The following is a 13,885-nucleotide window of genomic DNA, read 5'->3' as shown; positions in this document are numbered from 1 at the left end:
TTTATAGCTGGTTATTATTTGATACTATAATACAAGCCGGTATCCAGGGGGATTTTAGGGGTTCACCCCCCTTCCAAAAAAAAAATTGATCCTGAGTACGTGCTTGCTTTAATACAGTTTTGATATATTTTAAAGACGTATTAATTAATATTATAATAATATTATTAAATAAGGTATTATATAAAATTAAATAAATATAAATTACACGTATCTACAACATTTGTATTTAAACAACACGTATCTAAATCCTTCAATACCTCGTATCTTCATTATATTGCTGAAAAACCACGTAAGTACTATTAATTAAATTAAATGATATTACAAAATATAATTTTCATTGTTTTTAAACTATACTAAGCTCCTAATATCAATATAAGAAAAAAAAAATTGTAAAATTATTTCTTGCACACAAATTAATTAGTTTTATGTCTCTCCTGAACAATTTGTGAAATGTTATTTACGTGGTATTGCAGTGACAGTAGCGATATGTGATTTATTAATTTTTACTTCATTTAATTTTAAACAATTCGATACAATATTAATTTACATTAGATCATAGTGAAAAACAAACAGACCTTGAAAGTCTCTCAAATGCTAAAATTGACCATACTGAAAATCAATTTGCGAGGAAAGAACCTGGGTGGAGCCCTCGAAACCCAAATCTTAATGATAATGGTAGTAAAATTTATTAATTTAACTTCAATACTAATAATTTTAACTATTATAATAGCTTGTACAATATTTTACTTTACAGGTAGAGAGCTTTTTAAAATTTCAGTAAATAAAAAATGTAATAAAAGAAAATTTATGCCACGCTCTTTAAATTTTGACAAAAATTCTATAAAACCAGAAGATTTACTTGAATGTAAGTTTCCTCTTTTTTTTACTTTAGAAATGTACCGTTTGAGAATTTAGTATCAATTCAAAAAATATTTTTAAATAAATTATTTAAATTAATGATTCATTTATATTGAATAACAAAAAAAAAAAAATATCTACAGTGGCCAAATAAATAATCACATAACAATTTTGATTTTATTTAAAAAAATAAACAATGGATCAATATATTTTATAAGATAGTTGAATCAAATAAACTTCAATGTTTGTTTACAGGTAACTTATTATCAGATACTCAAAATAATTCAGAACTTCAAAAAAAAATAACCAAATTAAAAACTAAGATACGAGTTTACCAAAAAATGATTCACACTAAAAATAAACAAATACAAAATTTAAAAACAAAAAATTGTAACAAAACTAAAATTATGGTAGAAAAGACAAATAATAATTTTTTGTTAAAAACACAGATGAGACTAATGAGTTTAAAAAAAAAATCATGGCGATTTAAAGAGGATGAAAAAAAGTTTGCTTTGAGTTTATATTATAACTCTCCTAAAGGCTATACATTCATGAGAAAGTTTTTATGTTTACCTACAGTAAGATCACTTAGGCGATGGCTCCAAAATTTAAATCTAGCTTGTGGCATAAATGAAAACATTTTAGAAGTGCTTAAATTTAAATTATCATCTTCACCACTATCAGATAGAGCTGTGTCAATAGTTTTTGATGAAATGTCAATAAAACAATTTATATCCTACAATTCCCAAAACGATATGTTTTCGGGTTATGAAGATTTTGGCAATTTGGCAAATTTTATTGATTCAAAAAGTATTTTACAATGTAATCAAGCCTTAGTTATAATGTTAAAAGGTATAAAACATTCATGGAAACAAGTAATTGGTTACTTTCTTTCAAATGGACCTATATCAGGAGTTAAACTTAAAACTATTATATCAAGTACAATTCACAAAATATATTCAATAAATCTTATTCCAAAAGTCATTATTTGCGACCAAGGTACAAATAATCAACAATTAAGAAAACTACTCGGCGTGACAAAAAATGAACCATGGATAATTTATGAAGATAATAAAATATTCTTTATGTACGATACACCTCACCTTTTAAAATCGGTTAGAAATAATTTTAAAAAGTATGACTTCAAGCATCAAAACGAAATATACTCATGGACAGATATTGTAGCTTTTTATAATCTTGATAAAGATAAAGTGCCAAGACTAGCCCCAAAGCTTAAAGAAATACATATCAAGTTGCCTCCATTTTCTCCAATGCGTGTATGTTTGGCAGCACAGACTTTTAGTCACACTGTAAGCTCTGCAATCTTAACACTTGTATCAAATAATCAACTTTGTTCCAAAGCAGCCTATACTGCAAAATTTATCAAGCTATTAGATAATTTATTTGATGTGTTTAACAGCGTCTCATTTGATGAATGCAAAGTATTTCGCAGACCTCTATCTGAAAATACAATCCATTGGAAAATATTAAATGAAGCACTACAATTTTTTAATGAATTGGAAATAAAAAATGCAATGAATAAACAACCTCCGTGCATCACAGGATGGATTGCAAATATAATATGTTTAAAACATTTATATCAAGATTTACATGAAAATTTTAATTTTGAGTACCTTTTAGTAAGACGCTTAACTCAAAATTGCCTTGAAAGTTTGTTTTCGGTGATTCGTGCAAAAGGAGGTAATAACATCACACCAGACTCCTCCAAGTTTCATTCTGCAATACGAATGTGCATTGCTCAACAACTTCTTATGCCTCCCGTTAATGGAAATTGTGAGGTTGATGCATGTGCATTTTTAATTAGCTGTGCTGATTTACTTAAAAATAAAAAAAAGTTTAAATTTGAATTTCAACAAAAAGAAGTAAATATTTCTTCACCTGATGATATAGATTCCAGGTTTGATGATAATTTAAGTGACATGAACATAAAAGTTATACAGTTGGATATTCATGAAGAAAATGCTATAGCTTACATAGCTGGTTGGGCTTGTTCAAAATTAAGCCACACAGAATGTGTAAATGAACTGACTACAAAGGATAAAGACCAATTAATGACAATGAAAAACAATTTTATAACTATGAAAGAATACGAAGAATGTAACTTACTTTTACCACTTCCAGGCACTTCAAAATTTGTTGAAAAAATAGTTTGTCTTTTCAATAATAATATAGAAAAATCATTGATAGACAACAAACATGGTATAAAGAGTAGAATGTTGGCTAAAATTGATTGTTACATAAAAATATGTCCAAACATTTGTCAAAATTGTAAACTTTTATTTATTGATAAAATTTTGAATGTAACTATCAATTCTTTTATAAAAAAATGTAATAATACACCAACTTTTAAACAAGTGAAAAGTAAAAAATTAAAAAAAATAATGCATTTATAATAATATGAATAATAATGTAAGTACCGAGGTAAGTACCTAATTAACTTGTATAGTTGTATGAAATATGAATATTTTTTGTAAATAAATTTATTGTATATTATATTATATAATAACTGTTAAATATAAAAATATTATGTAATATGTATTTAATGTTTTAGAGCTGATCAAATTTTTCTGTTACCTATATAGCAGAATATTACAAATTACAATCCTAGAGCGCGTTAGTTGCTTTATCAGGGGGCATACTTTTGTCGCGATTTTTAACACTAGTTGTCCCGTATTGTCATTTATAGTATTTGATAATACCTATATATATAGTAAACTTTAATTACATAACACGTACGTGCAATCGCAACATAATCAATAAAATAATGGGCAAATAACCTAACAGCCTGCTACGACGTTATCATATCGCGCTTGGTTATTTATATCGACAATTATTAAAGATAATTATATTATATTATCGTGGTATAAGGCACAAATAGTAGTGACGTCACATTGTCTATTGATAAGACCGACGGTTCATTCCATAAGAAATACATGGGTCAAAAAACATGTTTGAAAAAAAATTGGTTTTAAGTGCATATGTATTTTTTTCTTAAAGTTCTAACTATTAAAAACATGTTCCTTACAAGTTTATACATATGTACCGACCAAAAATATGAAGCTAAACGATTTTTTCGTCAATATAAACAAAGTGTAGTATTTAGTATTTCTATGGCACACACATTATACCATAATATACTCTATGCATTATACACAAATCAGTTAAGTATTATTAATATTTTTTACTATTGCAATTTTTACATAGAAGTATGTACTATTTTCCCTCCATTTTACATAATAAGTATGTTTTATGCATTGTCTATGGTTTTATGACTTTTATATACATATAATAATTTGTTGTGTTTTTCTTTTTGAGCCATTTGCTTACCCAAAGCTCTGTTTCGGCGATCTTCAGTGAGTCAATAAACTGTAGTGTTAGATTTCCTTTTTGAAAAGATTTTTCAATGTGAGTTACTAATTAAACACATTTTACATAATATTTATTCCAAATTAAAATATGTTAAATAATTGTTGTCTTAGTGTTAAAATGGTACAATGTTGGGTACCGCTGTGTTCTCACATTTCCAACCGTGAAACTTGTTAATTTTTTAGATTTCCAGCTAATGATGTTGAATGTAAAGTCTGGGCTAAATCAGTGAGGTAAAGTATTGTTAGGAACCCTCACACACACACTTTAGATTAGTAAGCATATTATACAATAATATAGTAGTGTAAGCAATATGTGTATTCTTTTTGCAAGCGACTGCGTCGCCAAGACAAGAACGTAGAATAACCAAGAGTTAGTCGTGAATAAGTAGCCGATTCGTATAATACTGTGTTGTTAAAATATTCTTATAATAAAATAATAATTGTTAAAATATTTTGATTTGCGCTTCTTGCGCACAGCGCAAAAACAATGAATAAGATATTGTAATATTGCAAACCTTAAATTGTTAAATAGGTCTAAACCAATAAATTTTTTAGTTTAGTTATAACTGAGAATTGTAATATTCACGTAATAAAGTGTATTGTATACTTAGTATATGGAGGCAACGAAATTATGACGTCACCCGTAGTTTTTTTATTAATTATGGCTTGCTAAATAATTGTTATAAATATTTTTTAATGATATTTCTGTTTTCATCTTTTTTGATACTAAATATTTTTAGTGTTTTTTTCCTAAATCTTAATGTTAAGTAATTATAATAGGTACATATTTCGTACATGAAGAAATAAAAACTATCGATAACGTTTAATACCTAGCTTGAATCGCATCATCTTGTCACTAATTTTAATAATTATATGCTTTAGATGTCAGATACACAAGTACTCGCGGGTATAAGATAAAATATAAAATTATAAAATATAGGAATTCGAAATTCAATCGAAAAACTGCGTCGTATATGATATTATTAGTGTTGTATATATGTATGTATATTATAAGCGTAAAAATTTATTTTTATTTTGAACAAACACGCACGGGGCCGACTGTGACAAACACCGCCCCACACCACAATCATTGTGCGCGGGATTCCTATAACAGCGGGCACCTGTATTCTTTACATCAAAACATAATACACAAAAGTTTAAATGCGCAGTAGAGATCGGCGGTCGCCTTTGGTGAGAAAAGAATGCCTACCCGAAATATATCACCCCTGACTGAGCGGTGCATTATAATTCCACAATTGTTACAATATGGGTACCCATCGAACCACACTTTATGTATAATAAACGAAGGCATTTCCGCTCTTTATAATATAATCGAATGTACATTTTCTTTTTCACCATATAAGGGCATGCGATTTAAAAGATACCACATTCGTACGTATTGTATTATATTAAGTCCATTATTGATTATTTTTGACCGAAAAAATACATTAGAAGACACCCGCCTACTTATTATTGTTATATAAATTGTAATAATATGTCCATTGGCGTCTATACAGAATAACTATAAAAGCGTGTACAATACCTACATCTGTTAACATTTTTTCTTAAAAATATATATTGTTTTCATGTGAAGAAAAAATACAGACTGTTTCATTATACAGAATCAAAGCAGATATGTACTGGACTTCTATTAAACACGCTATTAATTTTTTGTTTAATTTAAAATCATATAAACCAGGGGCGTCATTTGGGGGGGTGCAGGGTGTACATTTGCACCAACATTTTTGAAAAACGCCTTCTTTGGCCTGCCAGCAATAAATATAAGCGCCGATATACCTAAGTGTTATAATATTCATAAATTATATATATTTTATATTTTTTCAGTATTTAAAAAAAAAAAAAATTACTATAGGTACTAATGTGTTTTATTTCCAAAAATAATCAGTAGTGTACTAGTGTGGTTAAATCACTTGTATCATAGACATAATATAAAATAATAATAATATAATATAAATAATATAATATGTCTGTGGATATATGCTGGTACAGATTTCTTATCACACTCCGGTATCTCCCTACACGTTATAATAAAAAAACAACATAATTTATAATTCCCATCAAAAGGGAAAAAATTGTCTAAAAATAGCAACCATAGAATATTATTTGTTTACATTTTTAACCTTGTCACAATGTTATTTATTATTATTTCCTTCCAGTTACCAGTTTACTACCAATGTAAGTACATCGAGTACGATTGATCGTAATATAATATATAATAAAAATAATAATAATATTTGCTTAATATTTAATAATATACAACCCGACAACCGCTAAATGTCAGTATTTTAGTCTGTTTAGTGGTTTCAGTTTTTATTAATATATTAGTGTTATATTTTTGTTTTTATAAATATTTATTCAACTAATAGATTATTATTAATTATTAAAAGTTTTTTTTTTAATTTTACGAGTGTATTAAGTATTTTCTATTATGAACGAAAAAAAAAGAAAAGGAGGTGCAGCTCGATTAAGAGAAAAAAATAAAAAGCTTTTATTAACAGCTGGTTCAAACTGTCATAGTTTATTAAGTATGTTTTCTACAATATCTGAAAAGCAGAAACCAGATAATTTTGTAAGTATGACTAAAATGCATTCATAAATTTAATGTGTTCATATGCCCGCAGTATGTGTGACAGTTTATGAACTGTGACTTAAAAGAACCTAATCTATACTAACGTCTATCATATACTTATAACTATCAAGATACATTTTCCAGTGCCCTTAGTTATAGTTTATTTAACTTTCAAATTTCTCATTTAATATACCTATCTATTTTGTTTTTATACATACCTTAGCTTTATTTATAATTTTTGAATTAACACAGAATTATATGGTATTAATGTATTGTATAGTATTAAAGTAATAGGTACATTCTTGATTCTTTATAATATTATTTAGGAATCTGATAATTTCGCAGAATCTATGAAGAGTCCTGCCACACATATTAGTAATTATTTGAACAATGAAGAAGGCAAGTTTTTTGAAAAGGAAGAAATAAATGAGACTATTGTTAAATCAACAAAATGTGACACTGAATCTAAGGATTTTAAACCAAAGGTGAGTTTTTTATTTTTTTATCACAACTTGACATTCAAACCATATATTTTTAGGTTTATGATTTATCAATTTCTAAGTATGATAGTCCAAAACAACCATTACTTGCAAGTTTTCCAAAAAATAAAAATAAAAGAGCGTTCAATTCAAAATTGTACAAACATTTCAATTGGATTGAATATTCAATTGTAAAAGACCAGGTGTATTGTTTTGTTTGTAGACATTTTACATCTACTAATGAACCACAATTTGAACGAACATTTTTAAATAAAGGATTCAACTGTTGGCAAAAACAAGCAGAATCATTTAAATACCATGCAAAGACCAGACCCGGATTAACACTATCGTAGGCCCTAGGCACAGTTCTTTATTACCCATCATGTGCTAATATACGGTTCTGTAGTGTTCAGTATTTAAATGATTAAGAAACCTAATTTTTGGGAGAGGTAGTGTTTTTCGCAGTGTTTTAAGTCTTTAAAATCAAAAATATTTACAACCTGAAAATCAATTATTAACTTTATAATCATAACTTTATCTAATGACAATTTTAACACATCTAAAAATACATTTTACATTACTCAAAATATATTATTTAAAATTAAACTGCAGGAACCATACAAAACAACTTATTTTATACCATTTTTCATTTTGTTCTTTGTATTTAAATATAAAACAAGATAATTTATTGTAACAATTTAAAAATAACAGTATTATGTAGAATATGTCTTAATATAAATTTATTGTTACAAATGTTTTTTACGATATTTTTTGTTTGCAAATGATTCTATAACTTTTTCGGTATCGATGTCTTGGAGTAATTCGTGTTCAATTGCAAGTACCGATAATGATGATAATTTATCTTGTCCAATAGTTGACCGCTGCCAGTTCTTAACCCTCTTTAAAATTGAAAATGATCTTTCACCTTCGCACGAAGTCCCAAAAATTGATAAATATATCCTAAAAGCAATGTTTACATTTGGAAAACTTGTTACCATTTTGGTATTTATTTGTTTAATTAGCATTTCATTAACAGACATCCCAGTTTCTCGAAAGCTCTTAAAAATCAAAAACTCATTAACAAATGAAGATTCTAAATCGGTTTTATAGGCTTCAACTAAATTATTTGCCTTTATTTTTATTTCTTCATCTTTTAAACTCTCGTTAGTTAAAAAATTAAATCTTTCGTCTAATTTTAAATAAGCTTTTTTTCGTTTTTCCATTTCAACAATCAATTTATCAATTATTACATAAAATGTTTGAGTTTTGAATTTATCTCTAGCACTCATTTGATCAACAGCATCAATTGCATTGCCATCATTTATCGAGACTTTATGTTTACGTTTTCTAGATTCCATTTCAGAATAATCAGACAAACCAGAAACTCTTTTTTTTGCTTTTTCTTCAAATAAATCAAATTCTTCGGCGCTTCTCATTTTTTTAAAACATAATATAAGACTGTTATAGAGGTTAACGACAGTACATATCTCAATACCGGGTGTTTGTAACGATTTGTTTACAATATTAATTTGTTGTAAAATGTCATTCCAAATATTAGACATTAGAACAGTTTCAAGACGATTGAGTTTTTTAACAAGTGACTTAGCTTCATTAACAGCATTAGGAGGTTGTCTTTCTGATAATGAAATATCAATCAAAGCCTGACGGATTTCTTCATAATTAAGTGATAATGCCTTCGTTGCATCACTACGCGCGGACCATCTTGTTTCAGACAGACTTTTAACTACAAAAACAGACTCCTTCATATTTTTTAACATTATAGACCATCTTTGAGGTGATGCTGCCAAAAACGTATAAATTGACTGAACCACACTAAAAAATTTAATGGCTTCAGTACAACATTCAACAGTAACAGATCCTACCAAGTTTAAACTATGTGCAGCACAGGGAACCCACTCGGCCAATTTATTTACTTCACGAAAAAGAGCTTGAACTCCTGAGTATATTCCACTCATATTACTCGCATTGTCGTAAGACTGAGAACGGCAATTTGATATGTCAATATTGTTATCGTTAAGCAATTTAGTCAATACATTAAAAAGATATTTACCATCATGCTGTTCAATAGGAACAAAGCCAAGAAATCTCTCTACGACTTTTCCTTGACCAATGGTGGTGTAACGAATAATGATCGTTAACTGATCGATGTGCGCTATGTCGGGCGTCGAATCAATACTAATACCGAAATATATTGATTCTTTTATTTCAGAAACAATTTTTAAATTTAGAGTAGTAGCAAGAATGTCTATAAATTCGTTGCAAATCGTAGATGACATATATGATATATTTCCTTTGCCAGGATTTCCGAACTTTTTTATATGCTCTTCAAGAAAAGGATCAAAATTAGAAAGAAGTTCAAGGCAACCTAAATAGTTACCATTTTTTGGACAGCCAAATACTTCCGAATCTCCTCTAAAAGCTAATCCTCTAGACGATAAGAACTTAATTACTGCTATAACTCGTCTTAAAACTTGAATCCAATACATTTTTTCTTTATTATACTGATTTATTAATTCCACATCTATTTTTTTACATTTTTGAAGGTCTACCATTTTTTTTTATCGAGTTAAAATGGTCATTAGATTGTTCGTGAGTTTCCATTCTAACATTAATATTTTTCCAATCATCAAAACCACTTTCGAATTGATGCACAAGTGTTAATTTATCACTACTTTGCAAATGACGAAAAATTTTACACACATAGCAATACACTGATCCAGTGGATGGCGAATATATCAGCCAGTCTCGATTTACACACTCACCATTTCCTAATGCTCGTGAAAAATATTCCTTTCTGAAATATCTCATTTTTTTACCAAATTGTCTAGCAGATACAGTTAAATCTGCATCCACATTTTGAATAGGAATATTTTCAGAAAAATAAGAAATCAGATCAGCGTTAATTTCCCAATGTGCAGGATCGTTACTAAATTTTAAATTACTAAGGTCGGTCAGATTGGATTTAACTTTATCTGGTATAGATTCAGTTATAACACTTGTAGTTTCGTTTAAGGGAGTTGTCAAATTTGGTTCAGTTTTCTTAGGAGATGAACCTAATAAATTACCTTCAATTTTAGATTCATCTGTCATAATATTTATTAGTTGATTTTTATTTGAAATCTCAATTTGGTTTGTACTTGTACCTGCATTAGAACGATTTTGTGTTATTATGAATTTGCTCATGGACCCCATTTGTTGACTGATGTATAAATCTCGTTTTTCTTTCTTTTTTCTTTTAGTAGAACCACTTTCGTGCATCCTTTTGTACCCATCACCAGACATTTCAATATTACTTCTACTAGTTCTACTCTAATAATGTATACATAAACATTTATAAGAGTATATCAGTATATGATATAATTTTAAATACGATGTTATTTTAATATATTATCTAACGTAAGATATAGATTAAAATTTTAAAGTACCTGTTCAGAGATTGTTCCGTTTAAAGTTCACTATACTGGATTTACAATTGACAATAAACGATATTAATGAATAATGATATTATAATTTATAGTACGGAACTGCGGACTGCTACGAACAAATAACAATATTGACAAGGATTACTTAAGAATAATTAAATGTTGTCTTATCGTTTCGATACGGCGAATGGCGATACCGACCGAACAAGTCCCGCATATAATGTCCACGCGTGTGTGTGTGTGTGTGTGGGTGAGTCCGCGGTCGATAAATATTATTTATATTACGTAAATGATATTATTTTTGTATTATTTCCAAAAATATTCTAAACAGAAATCGTCGTTTCATTCATCATACACAGTCGTTTTCCCGTATACCGTATGCATTTTATCGGTTTATGGTTTATCCAATCTGATTTCATTAAGTGATTATTACGAATTACGATAACGAACATTAAATATAAATATACGAGAAATATTATAAAAAATATTTTATTTGTTGTGCTAACATCTACAAATAGTTAATTAACTTTAAAAAAAAATATTACAGAAAAATCGTAACCAAAAATTTCATTTTCGTAGGCCCTAAAATGTTCGTAGGCCCTAGGCACAGTGCCTATAGTGCCTATTGGGTAATACGGCCCTGGCAAAGACTAATTATCATAAGCTAAACTTTGAAAAGTATACTATGTTTTTAAATTTAAAATGTAATAAAAGTTATTCTTCTGTTGCAAGTGGCATAATACATTCTCGAAAGAAAGAAGTTGAAGATAACCGTCAACATGTTTATTACTTATTGAAAACTACTTTATATTTAGCAAAACAAGGCATACCATTCCGAGGACATGATGAGAGTAAAGAATCATCAAACCGTGGAAATTATATTGAACTCTTAAATATGTTTTGTGATGATAATGTTAAATTAAAATTAGAATCCAGATATGGACATTATACATCTCCCGAGTATCAGAACGATTGTATTAAAATTATTGCTTCTATCACAAGGTCAAACATAATTCAACAAATTTCACCAATTGGTGCCTTTTCTATTCTTGTGGATGAAACTAAAGACACTAGTAAAAAAGAACAGCTGTCATTTGTAATCAGGTTTGTTGACAATGAGTTTAATGTTTTTGAAAAAGCTTTGGGTTGTTACCACATGGTTAAATGTAATGCTTCAGCTCTTAGTCAAGAAATCCAAAAAATTGTGATAGAAAATAATTTGGATATCAACAAGTGCATTGCTCAATGTTATGACGGAGCATCGGTTATGAGTGGAGTGTTCTCGGGAGTACAAAAACGAATAGCAGATGTAGTACCACAAGCTATATTTGTGCATTGCTATGCTCACCGCCTGAACCTTTGTTTAATTCATTCAATTCAAAACAACAGTATTGTGGTTAATTTTTTTGATACAGTCCAGTCTTTGTATAAGTACTTAATGAGTGGACATACTCGCTATGAAATTTTTATGAAAGTTCAAGAGGATAAAAACTTAAAAGCAATTCATTTAGAACGACTTGTGGAAACTAGATGGTCTTACTGGCATACTTCTTTATAAAAAATAAAAATGCGTATTACAGAAATATTAGATGTATTGAAAGTTTTAACTGTGCAAGATGATCAACCAGCAAAAGCTTTAGGCTTACTTAAAGAAGTATCAACATTTCGATTTGTGTTAGTATTGCATATTATGGAAAAACTTCTTGAAGCTATTCATTGTTTATCGTGTGAGTTACAAAACCCAAAAATCTTATTACCAGCAGCTATGGATCTAGTCGATTTAACAAGAAAAGAATTAACAACCCTAAGATCAGATGCAAGTTATTCACTATTATAGAACAAAGCTAAAACACATGCTTTAAGCCTTGGTATAACAGTGGAGGAGGAACAAGAAAGAAATACTCGTCTTAGAAGAAAACTGCAACCATCTAAGAAACTTGAAGAATATTATGTAATGAGTACTACTGGAAAATGTGAATCAATGAAATCTCTTAAAGTGAAAAATTTTAAATCTGAAGTTTTTTATTGCTGCATTGACAGGTAAGAATGTTATAAGACTACCATTTATTATATGAAAATTAGATTACCTACATTTAGAAATCAACCAGTAACCTTTCTTAAATGTAAATGCAAATTCTTAACCCTTTATAGGGCAAGGGGATATATATTTCCCACCCAAGAAAAAAAATTCTAGCACCGTGTGGCCAGAGGTAATATTTTTCCCACTTGTTTGAAAAAAACCGTTATTTTTTTCTACATACGACAGTATCAATTACATGTATTTGATAACATTTCAAATAAGAGAAATAAATCAAAAACGATCAAAGTGGGAAATTATCATCCCATTGCCCACCGGCGATACACGTTTTTTCCCTCTAATAAATATTCTATCAAAATTGTTATTTGTTTTAATTTTGATAAATAAACAGTTTAACTTTTAAAGTCTTTGGTGGTATTAATTTAAAGATAACATTTTAGTGCGTTTTTCTGTGTTATCTTACAATTCATTTGAAATGTATTTTCTGTGTTATCAATTTATAAAAATAATTGAATATTATTTTCAAATATGTGGTTGTGATTTTGAACTTAAAAAAAAATACTCTTGAACTTCAATAAAAATCTTGAAGTAAGTACATTCTGAATCATTATTTCATACTCTTTCGGTAAATATACACTTTCGGGGCCAAAAATGACCCACTTACAAAATATTTACGAATAATTATCAATTTTTTTCTTAGATGTTATCAGAATATGAGATTCTAGAAGAGTTGAATGCTATTACCGATGATATGGCATTCGATTCGGAAGACGGTGGAGATTCTGATGCAGAAGACTATACCACCAATGTAAATAACTCTCTAAATAAACAAGTTTGGCATTTATCTACCAGATCATCAGGTAAATAAAACTAATAATATTTTTTTTAATTTCTTATAATATTTAATTAGAAATTTTTTGTGCTTGCAGGTTCTAGTATGACTGAAACTGAAGTGCATGTGCCTAATGTAGAAAATATCGAAACAAATAGTAACATTCCTTCTACTTCTCAAAGTAAATTTTAATTTATAATTATTCGATATTTTGAATTAGATTTTTATATGCATTTGTTTTATATGTTATAAAAAG

General features: G+C 28.3%; 2 protein-coding genes across 2 annotated transcripts; one reads left to right on the top strand and one right to left on the bottom strand.

Annotated features, from left to right (window-relative positions):
* Window positions 1-7,648: 7,648 nt before the first annotated feature.
* Window positions 7,649-11,372, bottom strand: LOC132927878 (zinc finger MYM-type protein 1-like). Its single transcript, XM_060992457.1, has 2 exons — window positions 10,763-11,372; window positions 7,649-10,646 (listed from the first exon to the last, which is right to left on the bottom strand). The coding sequence occupies exon 2, from the start codon at window positions 9,887-9,889 to the stop codon at window positions 8,063-8,065; it is 1,827 nt and encodes a 608-aa protein (XP_060848440.1). The 5' UTR covers window positions 9,890-10,646; window positions 10,763-11,372; the 3' UTR covers window positions 7,649-8,062.
* A 72-nt stretch (window positions 11,373-11,444) lies between these two features.
* Window positions 11,445-12,317, top strand: LOC132925728 (zinc finger MYM-type protein 1-like). The gene has a single exon (XM_060990096.1). It carries the CDS (start codon window positions 11,445-11,447, stop codon window positions 12,315-12,317), a length of 873 nt encoding a protein of 290 aa, XP_060846079.1.
* Window positions 12,318-13,885: the final 1,568 nt, after the last annotated feature.

Source organism: Rhopalosiphum padi, chromosome 3 (genome assembly GCF_020882245.1).
Source record: "Rhopalosiphum padi isolate XX-2018 chromosome 3, ASM2088224v1, whole genome shotgun sequence".
Taxonomy (NCBI): Eukaryota; Metazoa; Arthropoda; class Insecta; order Hemiptera; family Aphididae; genus Rhopalosiphum; species Rhopalosiphum padi.
Note: the sequence above shows the minus strand (reverse complement) of the source record. Positions and strands in the feature narration are given on the sequence as shown.